General features: G+C 49.4%; 1 protein-coding gene across 2 annotated transcripts in view; it reads right to left on the bottom strand.

The window, feature by feature from the left end:
• The window catches only part of DPYSL3 (dihydropyrimidinase like 3), a 31,998-nt gene extending 19,810 nt beyond the window's left edge, over window positions 1-12,188 (bottom strand). Inside the window, exon 1 of one of the 2 annotated variants that reach the window (XM_039559741.1) lies at window positions 11,849-12,188. In XM_039559741.1, the coding sequence (XP_039415675.1) occupies window positions 11,849-12,154 (306 nt within the window). In that variant the 5' untranslated portion in view covers window positions 12,155-12,188. Of the gene's footprint in view, window positions 1-1,422; window positions 1,564-11,848 lie in introns of those variants that run through there. The other variant, XM_039559742.1, reaches the window with a different exon arrangement.
• Window positions 12,189-19,949: the final 7,761 nt, after the last annotated feature.

The raw sequence follows: 19,949 nt of genomic DNA, 5'->3' as shown, positions 1-19,949 counted from the left end.
GCTGCTACCTGTACTGACATGCAAGAAGATTCTGGGGCAGAAATCTAGAAAGGAGGAATAAACAATGTCAACAGTGTCCAGGGAGGGGGGCACAATCGGTGAAAAAGGAGACACTGGAGCTGAGCTTTTATTTCTGCCACTCCATACTAAAACAGAGGAGACCACCCGTCACCTGACTTCACTTCATTGCTGCCTCTGAGTCCCCTGATCATTTGACCAGAATTCCATGGCCATGTCTTCCAGTCCAGCCGGAATATGATAATGCTGCAGAATAGGGCCAGTGAGTCATGGAGGGTCATCCTCAAGCTGTAGAAGTCAGAGGAGAGAGCTACCTGTAACATCAGTGACACAGACACCATATGCCTGCAGCATTTTCAGCTTCAGCAGAAAAGGAAAGGATTTAATAGGGATAAATCGAGCAGCTTGGGAGATTTTGTTACCATTGAGGTGAGAGAGCTCCCATTGGATACCAGAGGAGCAGGCACAAGCCCTGCATATTGATAAAGCATATCATAAAGAAAAAGCCCCAGAGAATGGGAGAAATCCCACCTGCAGCAGCAGTTGGGGTGTCTTCATGGCAGTCTAAGGACACAGGAAAGGCAAGATGTGTAAAGCCATAATATTGCTTGTGAAAGCAACTGAATCTAGGCTCACAAAGGAATTTCTCTTTATAGTGGTCGAGATCTTACTGCTTCTTTGGGAGCATTTGTTCACATTTGTACATGCAAAAGAATAATGGAAGTCAAGTGCTTTGCTTTTCCTTTTTCTTCAGAGGACCAGAGCTGTCCTCAATAGAAAAATCAGGAGCTACGAAGCCAGTGGAAAACCAACAAGATGAAAGACCAGATTGCCTTCCCAGGAACAAACCTTCTGCGGCCTCCGCAGGGCGAGCCCTGGAGCAGAGGGCTGCCACGGCAGAGATCAGAGCAGGAAAGCCTCAGAGGGAGCGGAACGGCAGGACACCGGTGGGACCGGGGCTCCCGCAGCTTCAGGGCCAACCCACTAGCCGCCCCCTCTCCCGGGCGGGCCGGGGCAGACGGGTCCCTGAGCGCTGCAGCGGCACCGCCGCACCTGATGCGGCGAGATCGAGGAGCTGCTCGGCGGGGACACCGAGAGGGGGGAACGCCCTGCGGGAAGCCGGGGCAGCCGCCCGCCCCCTCCGGCCCCGCCCGGGGAGAACTCCCCACCGGCATCGGGTACCGCCGGGCACCGGCCACCGTTGACTCTCCAGCCCGGGCTACGCCCGCGGGGCCGCGGGCTCTGCCCAGCTCAGCTCACCGGCGGAGCCGGGGCACCTGCGCAGGCGGCGGCTCTTTGTCTGCGCGCCGCCGCCGCCCCGCTCCGACCCGCAACGCCGGACGCCGGCACCGAGCTTCCCCCCGCCCCACGGGGCGCCCTGTCCCGGCCGCCCGCCGCACCCACCGTGATGCGCGGGATGTTCTTCTTGCCCTGGTACGACATGACGCCGCCCGGTTCGGCCCGACCCGCCGCCGCCCGTTCTGCCTCCGCGCCGCTCCTCACAAAGGCGAGACGGAGCCCGCGCCCGCCGCACCGGGACGGCCCTGCCCGCCCCGCCCACCGCGCCGCCCGCCGCCGCCAGGGGGCGCCCGGGCCCCGAGCAGGGCGCGCCCCGCCCCGCCCCGCCCCGCCCGGCAGGTGCCGGCACCGACCCCGGGCACCGACGCTGCCCGGTCTGCGTCTGCATGCAGCCTGCGGGGACAGCCCATGGGAGCAGCCACAACCAGGGCTCTGTGCTGGCCAAGACTTTCCATGTAACACTGGCAAGCACAATGAACGAGGTCTGTAACAGACCAGGCTGTCTCGGGCTGCTGGCACGCACCTGTATCACCTCAAACTTTCTTTCACATGCACAAGAATTGGAAACATTAAAAAATAATAAAATACACCACACAACTGGCTTCGGGAATCCTACATGCCATGCAAACACTACGAGTGCTGGCAAGGACTCTTCCAAGGACTTCTTCCCTTTCCTCTCCTGTGACTTTGGTAGGAAGGTTTAAATGGTGGAATTGTTTACAAGTACCCAGTGTGTGCTGAAACAGATGATGCTGAGCCTGGCCCACAGCTGGCCAGGACCACACCAGCAAGAACTGTACCACAATGGGATGAACTCGTCTACCCATTCCTGCTTGCCACAATCCACTGTGCTTCCAGCAGGTCCTAAGAAACATGGCCAGCCTGAACCTTGCTTTCTCTTCCAGGCCTCTTTACAGAGCTGTGACTCCACTCACGTGCAGAGCTTTGAACGCCATCAGCAAGATGTTCCTACAGACCCTACTGCCAGGCAGCTCCACTAGGAAAATCCTCCAGCCACACTTGGCACAGACATTGCTGTAAATCCAATTTCTACTTCCTGTCAGAAAAACAAGACATCTGACCTGGGTGACCAACACCCAAACCCTCTCTCCAGTTTGCTTTCTGAACTAGAACCTAACAATAGCATCAGGGGCCTGACAAGCACCCTGCTCACCAGTGCATGCACACGCAGAGCCATCTCACAGCACAACCCCTGACACTACAGCCAACTGTGACTGCTACAAAGCCCTGGGAGAAGTGGGTGACAGCAGTGTGGACTGTCAGTACCACGTGCTCTGCAGGAACCCAACCTAAAGCTTTTATTACCCACTGAGTCTCTTATTCTGTGTGCTTCTGCTGAAGTTCTTGGATAGTTTTACTGGATTCTAAACCCAAAAACCTTTCACCAGTTTGAAGTCAAAGTCAGCAGATGCTCAACAACTTACTTACTACTACCAGGACTGTGAGAATATTGACTAATTGCAAGGGCTGCTTGGCCTTTCTGTTTGCCTGTCCCAGCCCCTATGCCACTGCTGGTGAGCTGCTGTACCCCTGCAGTCAGCAAGAGACAGTTGGAAACCTTCCCCTCCATGGCAGATCCATGGGCAGGGGATGTCTGCAAGCACCAGGCAGCGAATGGGGGAGCAGTGCTGTGCCAGAGCCTCTGCAACTAAGAAGCCTGTGGGGAGAAGATCAGGTACCAGATCGCACTGCTCTTGTCACACGACTGCAATGCTTCAAGAACAGGTCCTGGTCTCTACTGAAATTACACTGGCAGGGGCTGGGAGGTGAGAAAGAGCCTCAACTTCTATCACCTAACCTCTCAAAACTTCACTCATGCATTTTCTGGAAAGTTTATGAGTATCCCCATGCCTGGTGGTGCCACATTAACTTTGTCTAGATTCAGTAACAGAAAGAGCAGCAGTTAATTAGTTAATAATAGATAAATGACTATGCAGATGCTGCTGACTTCAACACTTGGACAGTTTCAAGAGCCAAGCTTGCATCAGCCCCCTGGATGCTGGCCAGCCACAGTGACTTCAGACCCCTCGTTTGAAGAGATGTGCTTTCCTCACGGTTGCTATGTGACACTCATGCAAATACAATCAAACACCCTGCCCTGGGCCCAAACATTCAAAACAGAAAAAAACTTTTTCCATAGGATCTCTTCCAGGTGCAGTGTGTGAGTACTCATATGCTTCAAAATACCCTCTATGAGAAGCATGGTCAATTTGAAAGTTACTTAAAATGGCAATCCTCAGAGCTCAAAACCTCCTCATGGCAGCAGATATTTGTGGACAGCCACAAGTGACAGAAGCAGGGTGAGGAGCACCAGTGATGTGAACACAGAATAGAAGGCCCATGCTGCTGCAAGGACTTTGGCACCAAAACAGATCCATCTCTGACTGTGGCCCACCAGCACTCAGCGGCCTGGCTCAAACCCCCTCTGTGGCGACCAGGAGGCTCCTGGACCCAGCTCTAATGCAAAGGACAAAAGCAGATCCCACCAGCCCTATGTGTCTGTGGCCAATGACTCTTATACAGGCACAACCAATGTTCAGTGAATATCACCAGTCATGAAACAATCTGGGCTCAAACATAATGTTCAGCAGATTTGCCAGGCCAACCTGTCCCCATGCATATAATCTCCTCCTCCCCATATATACTCTTTGCATGGAACCATCCTTCTGCTCTCCTAGCAGAGGAGTTTTCAGGGGTTAAGTTACCTCAGAGGCAGTGAATCCAAGGGACAGAAACACCATCCCTGCACCAAAGTGGGAAGTCCCATGCACCCAGAACAGTTCCTGCATCCCGCAGGCACAAAGAGAAGGTGTCCTGGCAAGGGAGAGGCTGTTTCTTCTCTTTGCCAGAAATAAATGATGTTGAAACCAAACATGTCAAATGGAATACACTAATATGTGTACACAAGTGACTGCTGCTTCAAGGCCAATTAATTCAATTTTAGCCTGATCCTGCAGAGCAATGAAGTGCCCTTGAGCTGGGAGGCTCCACAAGTGTTTTTCCTCTCCTGGGGCTGGGCTGGCTCAGTGACCCATATGAGGCCAGGACTGGGAGGGAGCTGCAAGCCGTGGGGGCTGGCCCAGCACACTATGGGACTGGTCACTGCTGGGGCCCCTGTCCCTCTGTTCAGCACCGCTGCCAGCAGCAGCAGTGACCAGCTGACAGGTTTCACCCCTGACAGCTCTGCTGGAGAAATCACCTCTTTCCAGTTCCTCCCTCAAAAGGCACAATGAAAATGTTCATGCTGCAGGCCGTGGCATCCCTCCCTCTTCCTGCTGCACCTGGGCTGGAAGAGCCTGCTCACCCAGAAGGCCATCCCTGGCAATACGCCAATGCCAAGTCTGCAGGGACATGGCTCCCGCTTCACTCGTGGCTCCTTTTGTGGCATGAGCTTTGGCTGCACAAGAGCTTCTGTATTTCTACTGGAACAACTCAGTTCCATCCCAGCAGAGATGGGTCAGCCTGAGTCCCTAAAACACAGGCATCCATCTAGTTCCCTTTAACATGCAGAGCAAGAACTAGGAAGGTCTGAACCCCCTGCTTAGTATGACTTCCCCCCCCACCCCACCCCCCACCCCGAGCTGTACAGAAACATCTGATACTGGATTCAAATCTATGTGCTGTAAAATGGAGCTCAGCTGTTTCCAGGAGGGCAATGGAAAAGATGCTGCTGGATCGAACCCACAGCCGAGAGCCAGCCCAGCTGAACAAGCCAAGGTCCAGCTGTAATTTCCAGCTTCTCAACCCTGTCTCCAGGAAGTCTGCTGACATGTTTGGGTTTTGTTTCTTTCTCCCACTTACTCCAGCCACCTGCAACAACTGCTCCCCAGCAGAAAAATCAACCTTCTCTGCTTTCCACCTCTTAGCAGAGGTGACGATGTCCATGTAGGGAAATCTTTTGCCTGAAATAAATCAACAGAGCACATGTAGCTCCGGATGGTCTCCGCCATGGTTTTCCTCATGATTAGGGCTGTCAGTGACCAGGTTTGTTCTCACCTGGACCATCTCTGAAGAGCAGACCACACATAGGAAATTACTTTTCTGGGTCTCATCACAAAACCTCCCTGGTTTTGTTGCCACTTGCAATGGCACCAACACTTTACAGTCTTTCCCTAGGTCTGTTTGCTTGTACTTTTGAGCTGAATCTCTTTTTGTCCCTCCTGGCTCATGTCTCTGAGCCTTCCACACCACATCAGGATAGTCCCTTCCCAACTGATATTCACAACATCACTGTCACCTGCACACATGCTGTACCTCTTCTTTCAGGTCACTAAAGATACGGGAGAAGAGTCACTTCCAGCACAGATGCAGACAGCTCCCCGCTAAACAAGTCATGCGCCCTCCCTTTAAGCCCCACGCAATTTTCCTGTGGAACCATATCTGCCAAACCAATTCCAAGCTCCCACTCCGGCGCAGGCATCCCAGCTAACAGGGTGCACACAGGGCCAAGATCATTTCAGGGTCCCCTCCCTTCAAACACAAGTGCTCTGCTTCTTCTGGCTGCCTCAACCTATGTGTCTGGTGTGGAGGGTGCCGCCAGTTGGCCACTGCCCAGCCACTGTGGGACTTCAGCTGCTTGGACAGGATGGCAAGAAAAACCTTCCTGCAAAAGGAAAGCAGCATGAGCACCACAAAGCACCCCCTGCCCTCCCTGAGCAGGGCAGCACAACTCTGAGTGACCACCTCAGGACTGCACTGAATCCTCCTGAAAGAGCCATGTCTCAGCATCTGGCAAGGCACCACCCATCGGGAAACAAAAGCCTCCAAAAGCTGGTCCACCTTGTGGCTGCACATATCGGAGACAAACACTTCTCCAGTCTGGGCAGGCAGAGCCGGGCAGTCCTGGCCTGCTGGAGGTACTAACATCTTAGATAAAAAGAAAAGGAAAAGATTATTTTAGACAGAACCAACTATTTTGCTGCAGCCAAACCACAATGTTTAATTTCAATTTAAACCTACTGAAGTTTGCATTTGACACTTTAAACTATGTTAATAAAAAATGTTTAGAGGAGTTTCCAACAACAAAGCCTCTTCCAAATGAGAAAGCAGTGAGCCTTGTCTTGCAAATCTCAAATATCACACAAATTTGTGAGAACAAGAACCACGTCCACATGGCCCATGCAGTTAGTTTGGCTCCCAAAATATGTTTGTGGATTGACTACTACCTGCCAAGAGGTGACACCTCTTCAAAACCCATGTCAGGACCACAGATGCCACTTCATCCCTCTGCCTCCTCCTACTGTGGTGTGACAGGGACAGAGGCTCCTCGTACCCTGCTGGGCCTCACCAGCCATGTCAGAAGAGAGATGCTGCTGCATCACTGCTGCCATGTCCTGCTGCAGGTGTTTTCCTTGTGGCACTCCCCACCAGAGCACTGAGTGAGCCCACAGCTCGCCTGTGGACCACAGGAGAAGCTAACCACAGCTACGCTGGAAGCTGCTCCTGGAAACAGCTCTTTCCTGATGAAGAACCAGGTGAGGCCTTTCTGTGTTTTCTGACAACCTCAGAAAACATATACAGTATAAAAAAAAGCATCACCTCTCCTACCTGCTACAATGGGCTATCACTAGAGAATCTTGCATGTGGTACTTCATGGCATGCTTGGTTAGGCCCACTGCTCCCCTAAAATGTACCATGGCCACTTTCTACTATTAATTGTTCAATGTGGAGAAAAAATATCACTGGGTTTTCATTTTAAACAAGTCTCCTGGGGCATTATTTTACAAAGGTAAAGAGCATTATAAACCCTATCATGGATGTAGAAAAGAACTCCTTGCCCTGCTTATGAGCCCCTTTTAAACCACCAGACCAGAATCCCTCTCAACATCGGGGTCATGGCACTAAAGAAAGATACCAACAGAAACCCTCCTCTGGCAGGTCGTGCCAGCAATCTGTCCTGAGCCCCTGCCATGTTTCTGGGGATATCTGCTTCAAGCAGGCTGAGAACAGGCTGCGTCAATTCGGGGCTGGCTCTCTCTTTTACACCTGGCTGCAAAACCCAGTTTCTTTCCTGCTTAATAATTCCATAAAGACCAACATGTCCTGGGAAGAGCATAAGGTTTTCAAGATCATATCAGCCCAAAATAACACTCACAGCATCATAGCAAAGCTCTGGCACTGCAAGATTGGCCTCCCACCTCAGTGCCCCAGATGAAGTGGCCAGGTACCCCAGAGGCCAGTCCTGCCAGCCAGCTCCCTGTTCCCACTGGACTGCCCACATACTGGGGCCAGCCATTTCCAAAGCCTTGACCACGCTGAGCTGAGAACGAGGACAGAAGGAAACCAACGACTACTGCCACAAGGCAGTGTGAAAAATCAAACTACTTCCATGCTAGGGTAAGTTTTGTGATAAAACACAAGCTCTTTGCAGCAAGCAGGAACTCTTCAACTGAATCCCTAATTTCTCTGGAAATCTAGGCCTACTGCATAACTCCCATGGAATCCAATATCTGTCTTCTTACACAGGGGGGTGGGATAACAAACTCAGCAGTTTTGTGTAAGTGCTGGCAATAACCTCTGTCCTAGCATGAGCAGCCAAAGAACTGACTCTTATTGCTGTGCTTCAGGCATCAGATTTCTTAAAAAACACAAACACATACATGTGGGAGTTTTTTCAATAAAGACCTGAATATTTAGCATTCAACTCCATGAACTGTAACGCAAGTTTAACTGTTGTGTTTGTTTTGTGGGAACTAGTTCAGTGGTTGGATTTGTTCCTATTGTTTGTAAAAGTAACAGAAATAATGTAACTCAAAATTATTCTTTCATAAAAAGAACAAGTAAAACCAAAACACAGATGCTCAATGGGGTGATACTGAGGTGATGAATTAATGCTATCAAAGTGCTTTAGGATCCCATCCTCAAATTCAGGATTTTAAACTGTGCTAAAGGCAGTGCACAACTGCAACTTCAGATTGCGCCAAGTTGCCTTGTGAGGCACAGACTGCCGTTGGCTTGGTGTTCCTGCTATAAATTACTGGCATTGGAAACCAAAAAGCTGAATGCTGAAGTCAGAGCACATTTTACAAGTGTCAGGAAAACGAAGAGAGAATCAAGTTAGTCCAAGCTTTGTTCTCCATTTGAGGCAGCCCTGTCTGTATTTCCAGGGTGTATGACAAGTTGATATCTAATCTATATTGATTGGTATCACACAATCAGACATGTGTGACACTGGCTGACTGCAGGAAAAAGCCAAGGACTGGCTCCTGCTGGTCTTCTGGAGGGGGCAAACTCTTCGCCTGCTTTCACTGCCCGCTAGTTTCCCTTACGTTCCTTTTCCCCTTCCTCCCCAGCCAACAGAGCTGCTCCAGCCTGCAGTAAAGCCACAGTCCCATGTTTGTTTCCAAGCCAGTTGCCTTGGAAATGACAACTTAGCTGCAGAACCACGCAGAAGGACAGACAGACAAAACATCTGGGGGATAGCACCACGTGCTCCTGCCTGTATGACTGGACAGGAAGATGAAAATCCAGGGTCTCTGCATGGCTGAGCAGTGAGAGGGACATGGACAAGGCCTCTACAGGCTTCTGGTTGACCTTCCCAGGCACCAGGCACAAAGTGTAAGGCTCCTTCTCTGCTTCTCAAAGCCCTGCTGCCTCTGCAGATGCCCAGTACTGCAGCTCTCTAGTACCTATTCACACATCACCAGCCCTCCGTGAACATCCGGGCCACAGGATGTCTGTGGGGTGGAGGGTGTCTGTGATCTACAGAGAAACTCTCTTTTTACTTCATGGTAGTAAAGTGAACATAGTAATCCACTCTGGCTAAACAAATAGCATGACAACTCTCAAAGAAAACTGCAGGACACTTCACAAGGGCAGAGTCCACACTGGCTATTACTGATAAAACCTGCACTGAGTTAAATCACTCTTGTTAAAAATGGTCTCTATGAATAGGCCAGATCAGCACTGAATCTGGCCCTCCAGCGTTGTTCCTCCAAATCTTAAGTGTTGTGCAACAACAACTCTTGCTGCAGCAGAACTTAGTAGCAGGGAAAGGGACCTCCTGCTTTGAGCAAAGAGCACCTGAAAGGCACATCTCTTGTTCCCCAGGCAGCCCACCAGCCCACAGAAGGCAGCCCCCCATAGCCGCAGCCTCCACAGTAGTCCTCCTAGCCCCTACCCTAACGACTGTCACTCTCGGTCCCTAAATCCACCGCAAAGCTCAAAGTTCCACTGACAGAGCAAAGGCACAGCTCCCAACTGCTCTGAGCTATATCCCCACTATGACTTCAATGCACCTCAATATACAGCCCAGTTTTGTCCTTCCAATAGACTCTGTGATAAAACAAAGTGAGGTTGGACCATGTGCCTGGGTCTGTATTATGCTGTCCAGCTGCATGACACCACGTGTTATCACCATGCATTTATTCACTACAGTTGTCTCCCTGTAGAAATGTTGGTGCTTTAATTGTAATTAACGTCATTATAGGAAAAAAAAACCCCCACAAAACAACAACAACAAAAAAACCCACAAACAAACAAGGTGTATTGGTCTGTTGTACTTCCAAAAAACTGTTCACTGCAAAAATTAGAAGACAGATCTCTGTCTGTTGCCCTGGGCACAGGCAAGTCTCGTACTTTCAGCTTCTCTAACAAACAAGTTGCTTGGGCAAGAGTAGATGACTTGAGCTCTCTCTGTGTTTCTTAATCTGTGAAATTATTCAAAGTTCAATTTGCCTTGACAAAAGTGCCTTTGTGTGTCCCAAGTCTGCAGAGTCCAACACAGGCAAATTCCCCATGGCTGTGCAGGCAGTGGGGCTCAGTGTGCACAATTCATTTCCCATTGGACTGTCCTATTTTCGGACACCCCAAAGCTTGAAAGTCACAATACCAAGTCATACAATTCCTTCTAGCCATGCACACAGAAAAACACATGTATGAAGTTGCCCACCCTCTTAGGCAAGATGTGCAGATAAAAGGGATTTGGTTCCTGATGCTTATCAGCTGAAGGCCTTGGAGGAAGAAATCTAGAGGTAGAAATCATCAGGAAGAGAGGAGCAGCTGAAGGAAATCCTCAGCTACAAAACACCAGAGATAAGGGTCTACATAAGACCTTAAAAGGGAAGAAGACTTTTTTGAATTTTTGGCACAGCTAATAAAGAAAAGCCCACAGCAAAACGTGCAGACAGGCTGTCAGGAGCTTCAGCTTCTTTTCCAACAAGCAGCAGCATTAAATTGTTAACGCAGTGGTCAGTTCTGCAGCTGCTACTTAAACCATGTGGACAAGGTTGGTACTGACAGGATAATGTTAATTTTGTTCCGGACTCTGTAAAACTGCTGTAAAGGAGCAAAGCTCAAGAACATGAACCGAGAAGCATGCCAGTAAGAAACCAAAAAGCAGAGGCTGAAGAAATTAAAGTGCAATGAAGACAGCTCAAAATAAGCATTGCCTAGCTAGACATTCCTACAGAAGACACTTAGGACAGCCTGATGCTTTTCCCCAAAACCAAGACAGGCCAAGTCATCGCAGTTCACTGCTGTGCTTCCACTAGGCTCAAGCTGGTGAGGTTAGGCCTCCAGATCACAGATGTCTGCTGTTTATCAGCGTTTGCACTCCAGGCCCAAGTGGAAGTTTCTGCAGAACCCCAAGACAACCACTCCATCTCTTTGTGCTGACATGCAGGTGATTTTTCATTCCATGTTCAAAAGGGGGGGGGGGGCGGAAGGACGGCGAGGGGGTGTTGCCCCTGTTCACGGTTAAAAAAGAGTGACCTTAAGACAGCTGTTAAAAAGTTCAGCCCCTAACAAACTTATTGACCAACAGCAGCAAATGGCCTTACTTGCCTGATACAAAAATGAACCACGGGACCACTGAAATCCCAACCATGACATTCACCCAACACTATTAACTTAATCATCTTCTTGCCCAACTGCTAGTGCAAGTAGGACCAGAACCAGCACAGCAAGCCATCTCACCCTCCAGCAGAAGGACTACGCTGTGGAGCTGGATGGATTAGTTTATCACTTTCACTTCGGTGTAAGTTGAGAAACTTTGTGCCTGGTGATACCTTCAACACTGCCACTTCCAGTGCCGTCCCCCCACTGCTGGTGTGGTACTTCTGGTTTGTATCCGTGAGAGATAAGGATCTGCCTGGTTTGGAGCAACAGCTCCAAAACCCCCAGGTTTTTTTGGTTTGTTTTCCATGTTGGGTAGCGCGGGAGCAGGTATTCTTTCATACAAGTACAAAAGAGCCACTGCAGCAAACCAAGCCAGCGGCTCTGACTCTCCCGGTGCCGCGGTCAGACCGCCGACATCCCGCTCGGCGGACGGAGCTCCGCGCACTGGGAACGACCGCGACGCTGCCTTGCCGCGGGGGCGGCGGGGGACGCTGCGGGAAGCCGGGGCGGAGAAGCCACCGCGGCACCACCAGCGGCTCCTCCAGGGCCAGCCCCGGGGGCGAGCAGCGGCGGAACCCACCCGCGGCTCCGCACCGCCCTCCGAGACCCCGCCCCGGGGCCCGCGCCCGCTGCCCCGGTCCCGGCCCAGCCCCGCCACGCCGCTGGCCCCTACCCCGTCGTCCGCGGGGGCTGGGTCCTGGAGCCGCTCTTCGCCGGAGGCAGCGCGGAGGTCGCCAGCGGTCGGGCCGGAGCCGGGGGCCGCGCCGGGCGGAGGGTCGGGGTCGGGGCCGGGGCGGGTGGGCGGCGGGGCGCGGCGCTGCCCAACGCGCAGTGCCCCAAAGTCGAGGGTCTTGCTTTCAAAGGCGCCCTCGACGCTGCAGAAGAGCCCCCCGCGCTTCTGACGAGGCACCGCCGCCGAGCCGGGCCGCGCCAGGTACACCGGCAGCTCCTCATCGTCGCGCCGCCCGTCCGCCGCCATCCCCGCCGCGCCGCCAGGACGGGATGGACGGGGCGGGACGGGGCGGGACTGGGCCGCGGGCTCGGGGCGGGGCGGGGCGGACCCGACGTGAGGCTGAGGGGCGGTGGGGCAAGAGTGGATGCCGCTCGGCCGGAGCCGGGGTCACCTCCGGCGTTCTCCGGTTGTCCGGCTCGCTGCGGGGAGCTGCCACCGGCCGCGTTCGCGGCACGCTCCAGCCGTGAGGATGGAGCGGACACACGGGAGTGCCTCGCTGCTGACCATGTGGGGCGCTCGGTAGATGGGCTGTGCCCGGACGCATCGGCAGCAGCCCCGACAGCAGCCGCAATAGCCGCGTGTCAGTTTTCCCCCACCGGTGCGTGGGCGCTGCCCACAAACCAGCGTTTGCTCACAAGCCCTGGGCCGTACCTCATTCTGCTTGGGCCGTGGTCCCTGCAGAGGCACTGCGGTTAGGTGGACGCTAGAGCCAGACACAAGCAATATCCACTGCACGAAGTCTTCACTGCTCCCAAACGCGAGCACGGGTGTTCCTGTCACAAAAAACACCAGACCGGCCGCACAAAAAAGCTTCGTGTGTTGGCTAGTCTAAGCTGTTTCTTTGAGAGCTCTGTTGCAACTTCATTTCAAAAGTACTGGAGGCCCAAAGGACAAAGGGACAGCCAAGACTGGGTCTTACAAATGCTAATGGCTGTTTAACAGTACTAGCCTGTGAAATATATCGTGAGCACCAAAACTGGAGCTTTGACTAAAATTGTTTTGCCAAGTGCTCATTTCTTTATCTAGAACAAGTGTACATGGTACCTGTGTTCAACATCCTGTCAAGTCATTTCTCAAACTACATTTTTATGTTACGAGATGTTGTCAGTCATGCTTTTTCCAACCTTTTCTGTAAAAACAAAGCAGTGCCATTATCTCTCCGAGAACTGGTGGTTCTTAAGGAAAACCCGCATGGAGCCTGACCCATCGTGGAGAAAAATGACCCTGTGATTAAGCCTGGAGAGGCAGTCTCGGGGCATTGGCTGACTAAGGCTTGAGGCTATGTGGGAGGAAATGGTTTGGGACCAATTCCCTCCTTTTGCACGCTGGGAAACAGCCTGCTTTTGTAACAGGACTTGTACCAGTGTCATTAACTGGGTCCGTTTTTTCTCCATCTAAGTGAAATAATCTACAGTAACTTGAATTTTTGACTAATTATTCAGGTCTAAAGAGTTGGGAGAAGAGAGGATGCACTAAATATAAACAGACTGTGTCTGCAAACTTGGAAGAGTTACTTTAAAAGCTTTGTGTTACACAGCACAGTGAAATACTCATCAGTGTCCGTCCTTTCTTTCTCTAAAGCAGCACCAGAGAGGGTTGCATTTGGTTGTTCTTGGGTTCTTACGTGAACTCTAATATGCAGCTGCCCCAGCATTGTGGCTTCATGATGCTCAGCACCATGAGTGTCATGCCTGCACCAGAGCCCCGCCTCCACCTGACCAGGATGTGACAGGAGAAGAGCCCAGTGCTGTCATGTTTCAGGTGCAGGGGCAGCAGCAGTGGCTGGCAGCTAGGGAAGGAAGTATCCCTTCAAAATAGCCAGAACAGGTTTGTTCTAGAGTTTTTTCCTACTCCTATTCTCCTGGCAAATGCTCCTCCTCTGTAACTGGATGCTTAGCATCAAGACCACCAGTACTGGCCAAGCAAATGCACACAAAGTGGCTGCCCACCAGGTCTTTACCTTCCTAAGGGACTGCCTTAGCATAAAGGAATTTATCCTCCTCCTACTGCAAGTGGGATTCACTGAGTAGAAGATGAAACCCCCTCTCAGACAGCTTCTGCCCCTCTCGTGAGTGGGATGTGCTGATCTCAGAGCTGGTGGCTGGTGAGCTGAGTCCCTGCCTCCTCAGGGCCAAGCAATAGCACATGAGGAGTGAGCCTTTCCTGGGAAGAACAGTGTGCCCCTGCACTGCAGGCTGCCTTGTGCCTGTGTGCACTAACCACAGTTAAGTTAGAGTGAACTCGTTGTTTTGGTTGGGACGTCTCTGTATGGCTGTGCAACTTTATGGGGAATTAAAATTCTCTGGAACGGGGCCTGGCCTTTGTCTGATTCTGCAAATGTGCAAAAGTTTCAGCACTGTACTTTAATAGCAATATTTATTTAAATCCTGATTCCAGTGTTTATCTTTCCTAGTGCCTTGCTGCGTAGATGGTTGCACTGAAATTATCTGCATCAGTAAAGGAGTACGAGGCTCTTCTGGGAAGTGAAGGCTTTAAAATCTGACTTTCAATGAAAATCATTCACTTTATAAAAGACAATACTTGATTTTTACTTTTTAAATTGCCATTCACTTTTAAGGTCTTTTTTGTTAGGTGTTGTAAGGCTACTAGTTCAAGAATACCATGAAAATGGAAGTTTGTGTTCAGTGTGTGTTCACTGCATAGTTGCTTTCAAGCCCATCAGAATGCATTATTTTTATTTCTGTATATGTATATCTTGGATCAAATGTGAAGCTTTTAATTATACAATGACAAAATGTCTGCCCCTGTAGTTAAGTAAATGTCTGTCAGGCAAACAGTCATGAGTGGTGCAATTTCAAACCCTGCTGGCAAACCAGCTCTCTTCTCACTTCTCTGTACAAAGTAGATGGAAGATAGAGATCAGGGAGGAGATCCAGTGGTAAGGCTGTTTCTCCTGCCTGAGCCCAGGGAAGATGGAGATGGTAGGCATGTGAGCTCATGTGCCTTGTGCTGCCACAGGACCCATCAGAGCCAACCATCAGTCCTGCAAGGGTTTCCTTTGCTCAAGAGCTGGGTTCACATCCTGACCCCAGAACAGGAGTGCTGGTCCTCGTGGGTCAGGAATCTGAGCTGAGCCCGCCAGATGGGCATTGCTGGTTGGTATAATGAAGGAACAGAAATAGGCTGCTCTTCTGATCTAAAAAACAGCATTTATTTTATGGGAAGTTCTGTAGTGGCAAGCTCCTGATTCATGTCTTTCTAGTTGAGTAAGAACTGTTTAAGGCACACTGAGAAATGGAAATCAGTCATGTTATAAGGTGAGCCGCACTGGTTATGAATGGGGGAATCATGCAGCCTTCTGGGAAGTGGTCTTTAAGCAAATCCCTTTCTGCAAAAGGATTAGTTAATAAGATGGGACATAATCACCCTGTCTGGGGTGCAGGTTTCCTTGTTCTGTGCTCTCAAAACCCCAGTGCTGGTTTTCTTTGTCCTCATTGGTTGCTGCCAGAGCACCAGCTGGGGTCCCTGTCAGAGCCTCTGTGGGGAATCGCAGGCTCTAAATGCCGACAGCCCGAGCCACAGAGTATCTAGTGAGAGGCACAAGGTGTCGTGTAACTTTATCAAGCATTTTCTCCATGAGACTGTCAAACTTACTGTTATCTTTTAAATGCTTGAAGATGAATGTAAATTGCCAACTGAATCATTCAAATAGCAAAGGTATTGACAGAGAAGTCAAATTAGGTCATCTTGCCTGCAACTGCCAAGGCACAGTTGTCCTCTGATGGGTATTTTCTGATGGCTTTGCTAATTTATTTTCCATTTGTCAGGGCAGTGCGCAGTTTCTTAATTGGTAATACTCTGCATCTTCTGCTGGCAAACTTCTGTGCTGGTTCCCAGCTCCCAGATGCTTTGTGCAACATCATTCTTCCAGTAATAAAAATAGAAAATGGTTTAAAAGAATGAAGCGTGTCCCAGATCATGTCATCTTGTTCACGTAATGCTTCCTGTGTCACTGGAAGTTGCTCATTACACCAGGAAACATCTCAGGCTCCATAGCTGTGACTACAATGCTCATTAGACTCAAAGCATTTTGTATTATTTGAAGGAAGCAGACTGTTGACATTAGGTGGGATTTGACCCCTTCCTTCACCAATGCTGACAAGCTTGAGCTATGTCCTGAGTGAGGACATTTCCTTCCTTGATGTGAGATCCATACAGAATGGTTTTACACTGATTTTCTGTGGGTCTGGAGGCAGCAGATCTTTGATTGTGTGTGAAAAGGATATAACAACCACATAACATGGTGAGCAGGATAAATGCATATCAGCTTTCATAGCTCGTTTTCTTCTAAGGTCTGTGGGTTCAGCTGGAGAAGCAGCAGGGCAGTGGTAGTAACAGGTTAACACTGATTTCTTCTAATTCCTACAGGATTTGATAAAACTGCATCCCTTTATTACATGCATGATAAGTTGCAATGATGAAGTAAGTTCTAGTTGTCTTGTTTCATGCAAACTTAGAGCTGCCTGCTCATACTCTGCAGTCATGATTTACAAGCATGTTTCCTGTTTTGGAGGCTGCCAGATAAACAGGGGTGTTCTACTATCGTTCTTGCAGCAGTGTCAGGACAGCCCCCGGCACTGCCTTTCATGTGCCTCAGGGAAAGTCAGGCTAAGTACAAATGCAGAAGAAACAGTGAAAGAGCCAAGAAAATCTGATTGTCCCACTTACATTTAGAAGCAGAGGTCAGGGATGGCTGGGCTCTTTTGTTCTCCAAGAAATTGCATGTTTATGAAGGGCAGGTGACTGATGAGCCTGCTATCTCAATCAGCTGGGGAGGGCCAGTGGCTGATGCCTCCATCACCACACTCCAGTTTCTAAACTTTCAGACATACCATGTTAGAAGATGAGACAGACCTTTGTAATCCTCCAGGCTGCTCTGCATATCAGTCACTGGGGAACTGCTGTGTGCAGGATGTTGTCCTTGGTGAAATCCTTTACCAAAGCCAAAGCACTTCAGACTCAGAAAGGCAAAGCATTTGACTCTGTCAAAAGCTTGTTCGGTATTTCATGTCAAAGCCACAGGGAGAGTGGGTTAATAGTGTGGTAATTTCTACTGCAGAATGCTATTGTATTGTTGGAGGGAGTAACTTCAGGCAACACACACAGCCTGACTTCAGCATGCTGCCAGTCTGTCATACTAACAGAGACCACAAATCCGATAAGCAGCTGGAAGTTATAATCTTCTGTGCTCAGTTATTCCAAGAATATTTCTGAAATGCAGTAATGCTTTTTGCTCCCAGATTTGTTTAGTGCTGAGCAAAACCCTATGGAAAATTCCAGTATTTCAACACATGGGGTAATTTTTCCTCCTGAAATGAGCTGCTAGTCAAAATGTTAAGAAATAGTAACTGTGGAAAAAGAGTTCTGAAAGTTTTTTCTGTGGGGAATCTGGACTCTCCTTCTCCCTCACCAGGTCCTCCAAAGAAAGACTACTATCTTCTCGGCGTTGAAGGAACTCCCGTGGCACTGCCGGCCTTGCAGTTAGATGCAAACTGAATCACTCAGTTACAAAGTTGTTGGGGTCAAAAGACACCAGAGATAAAGCTCTCACAAGGCAGAAGAAGCAATGTTTTCAAGAAGGTCAGAAGCACAGGTTTGGCATCAGTATGAAACCCCAAGTATTCCAGCCTGGCTAGAGTCCACTGGGCCCACCTGATTTAACAAGGAGGAACGGGTGGTGACTCTGGAGGTTCTGCACATCAGGTGAGCTCCAGCCACCTTTCATTAAGATGGAGCAACCCAGAGATATAACTCCAGATTTCTAGGAACAACTAAGTAACCTTGTAGACATCTTCTGTTGTTTGCATGTCAATGGGTATCTTCAGGATCACAGTTTCAGGAATGGTGAGATTTTAGCCACTCTAACAGCTGTCTGGCTTGGTGTGGTATGGACCCTTAGGGCCTGGATGGAATGGATTTATGTAAGAAAATACACATTCTGTGTAGTTTGAAGCCCAGAATATTCTGCCAGATGTGTGTCACCAGATTCACTTCAAGAGCAGTCAGCCCACTTCCTCTGCGTTCATGTTCTGCCTCTCAAAATCAGTCTCTTTTCACCTGGTCCTGTTTGTTCCCTGCTTCTTGTATGGCATCATCTGGCATCTTCCCTAAGATGTGAAGCTTGGATTGGCTGGTCTTACTCTGTGTTTGGCCTCTGTTGTGATGGCAAATGCTGACTTGCTTCCAAGCAGATCTGCTGTTGCGACTCGCTCTCATTCCAGTTTATCTTAGGGATCACCAGCTACTCTCCTCTGTGCCTGCTTTTATTCCCAGAAACTAATTGGAGGACTAAGCTGAGATTTCCTTGTTTCCATGGTGTTGCACTTGACCTAATCAGCCATTGCAGACCTGAAGTGTCCTTGCCTTCAACCTCTCTACCTGTGGCTTCAGGAGAGCACACTGATGCAAAAACAGGTGGTGTATCTAGAGATAATTAGTGATTATGTGCCAGTGATTACAAGCCTATAATGAGTAATTAGATGTCAGCAGAGTAGAATTACAGTGGATTTAAAGGTACTATGTTTGCTTGTTTGTTTATGTGGTTCCTTGTGACTGTGAGGAAGCAAGCAGTCAAATATACTTTGTTCAGGCTGGTGAAGGAGACAGAGCTGCCATTTGTGCATTTTTTGTCATGGCCCTGCACGCCCTGGTATAATGCACGAAAGAAGCTCTCTAAGTACTGCAGGAACCAGGCTGTGACTGAAGATCCTGGTCCGCTTGCCTAGTGATGTTAGAAATTGTGTTCAGTCTGTACTCACTGTCCCACCAAATGCTCCTTTGAAATCACTGTCAAATTATCCTACCATTAAGGACTGGTGGGCTATCCCTTCCACACAGATGTTAAAATAGATAAAAATAGATAATGTCCATCTGTGTTGCTCGCTAAGTATGTCCTAGGGAAAAGCAAGCGCAGCTTACAGTCCCCCTTTTCCAGGGAATAGTAGAAAAAGGCTTCTGTACTACCAAAGTCCATCACCCAAACACAGCCTACCCTCCACTCCTTTGTAAGACCACTCTTTTGCAAGCAGTCTTGGAACTGGTTGTTCCCTCAACTCTTTTTCAGCTGCTGATGTGAAACCCAAGACTCTGTCTGAAGGCCAGAACCCAATCTCAGCTGCATCAAATACACCTGGAAGAGGTCACATGGAAAAGGGGGACTTAATCCCAAATATATCCTGCCACGTCATGGTCAGTGTCAGCCCATGACAGACCTAAAGGTTGAGAAGAGCAGGTTGTGCCAGTTTCAGACCACCCTTCATCGCTATTTCCCAGGGAAATCCTCACCTTACCTTATGGGATTACTGTGTTGCACAGACACTAAATTAAAATCAAGGTTTTGTCTGTATGCTTATACCCACCTTTGGTCAGGATGAAGAGGCTTTTCCTAACTTCAGTCTTGGTTCTTTCATCTCAGCTGCTTTTTACTTCTAAACCAGTGGGCTGTGAGTGCCACACCTTGGGCAGACAGTGGTGGAAAGAGCTGAGATGACTCATCAGACTGCAGGCTGTCTAATAGGGAATTGTGCACCACAAAATTCCATTGTGCTGAGTGTCACTGCTTTATGAATTTTACTAAGTATGAAAAAATAAAGACCAAAGAGTGAGACAGTGAACAGATAGCGAGCCAGATCCCTTCTTGATGGAGAGGCTGGAACCCAAGGTCAAATTGCAGCATTTTGATGTTGGCCCTTTCCAGAGCATGGGTGAGTTATCAGCATTAATTGCTGTGAACTTTCAAAACACAGTAAGGTGTTTTGGATTGGGAAATTGTGAAAGGCAGTTTGTTAGTAATTTCCCTATGAAAGCATATGAATGTTGTATCTGTTATTTGAATGCCTGAGACTGAAATCAGTCTGTACCCCAGATGTGCTAATGCCTTAACTGCAATGCAGTTTTTATGCATCCATAAAACATACATAATTTTAAGAATTTCAGACCCACAACTGCCAAATGAACCACTCACATTCTGTGAAACTAAAATCCTTTTCCTTTTCCCTGTACTTCTATTGCTATGGAGTAA

Source organism: Corvus cornix, chromosome 13 (assembly GCF_000738735.6).
Source record: "Corvus cornix cornix isolate S_Up_H32 chromosome 13, ASM73873v5, whole genome shotgun sequence".
Lineage (NCBI taxonomy): Eukaryota > Metazoa > Chordata > Aves > Passeriformes > Corvidae > Corvus > Corvus cornix.
Note: the sequence above shows the minus strand (reverse complement) of the source record. Positions and strands in the feature narration are given on the sequence as shown.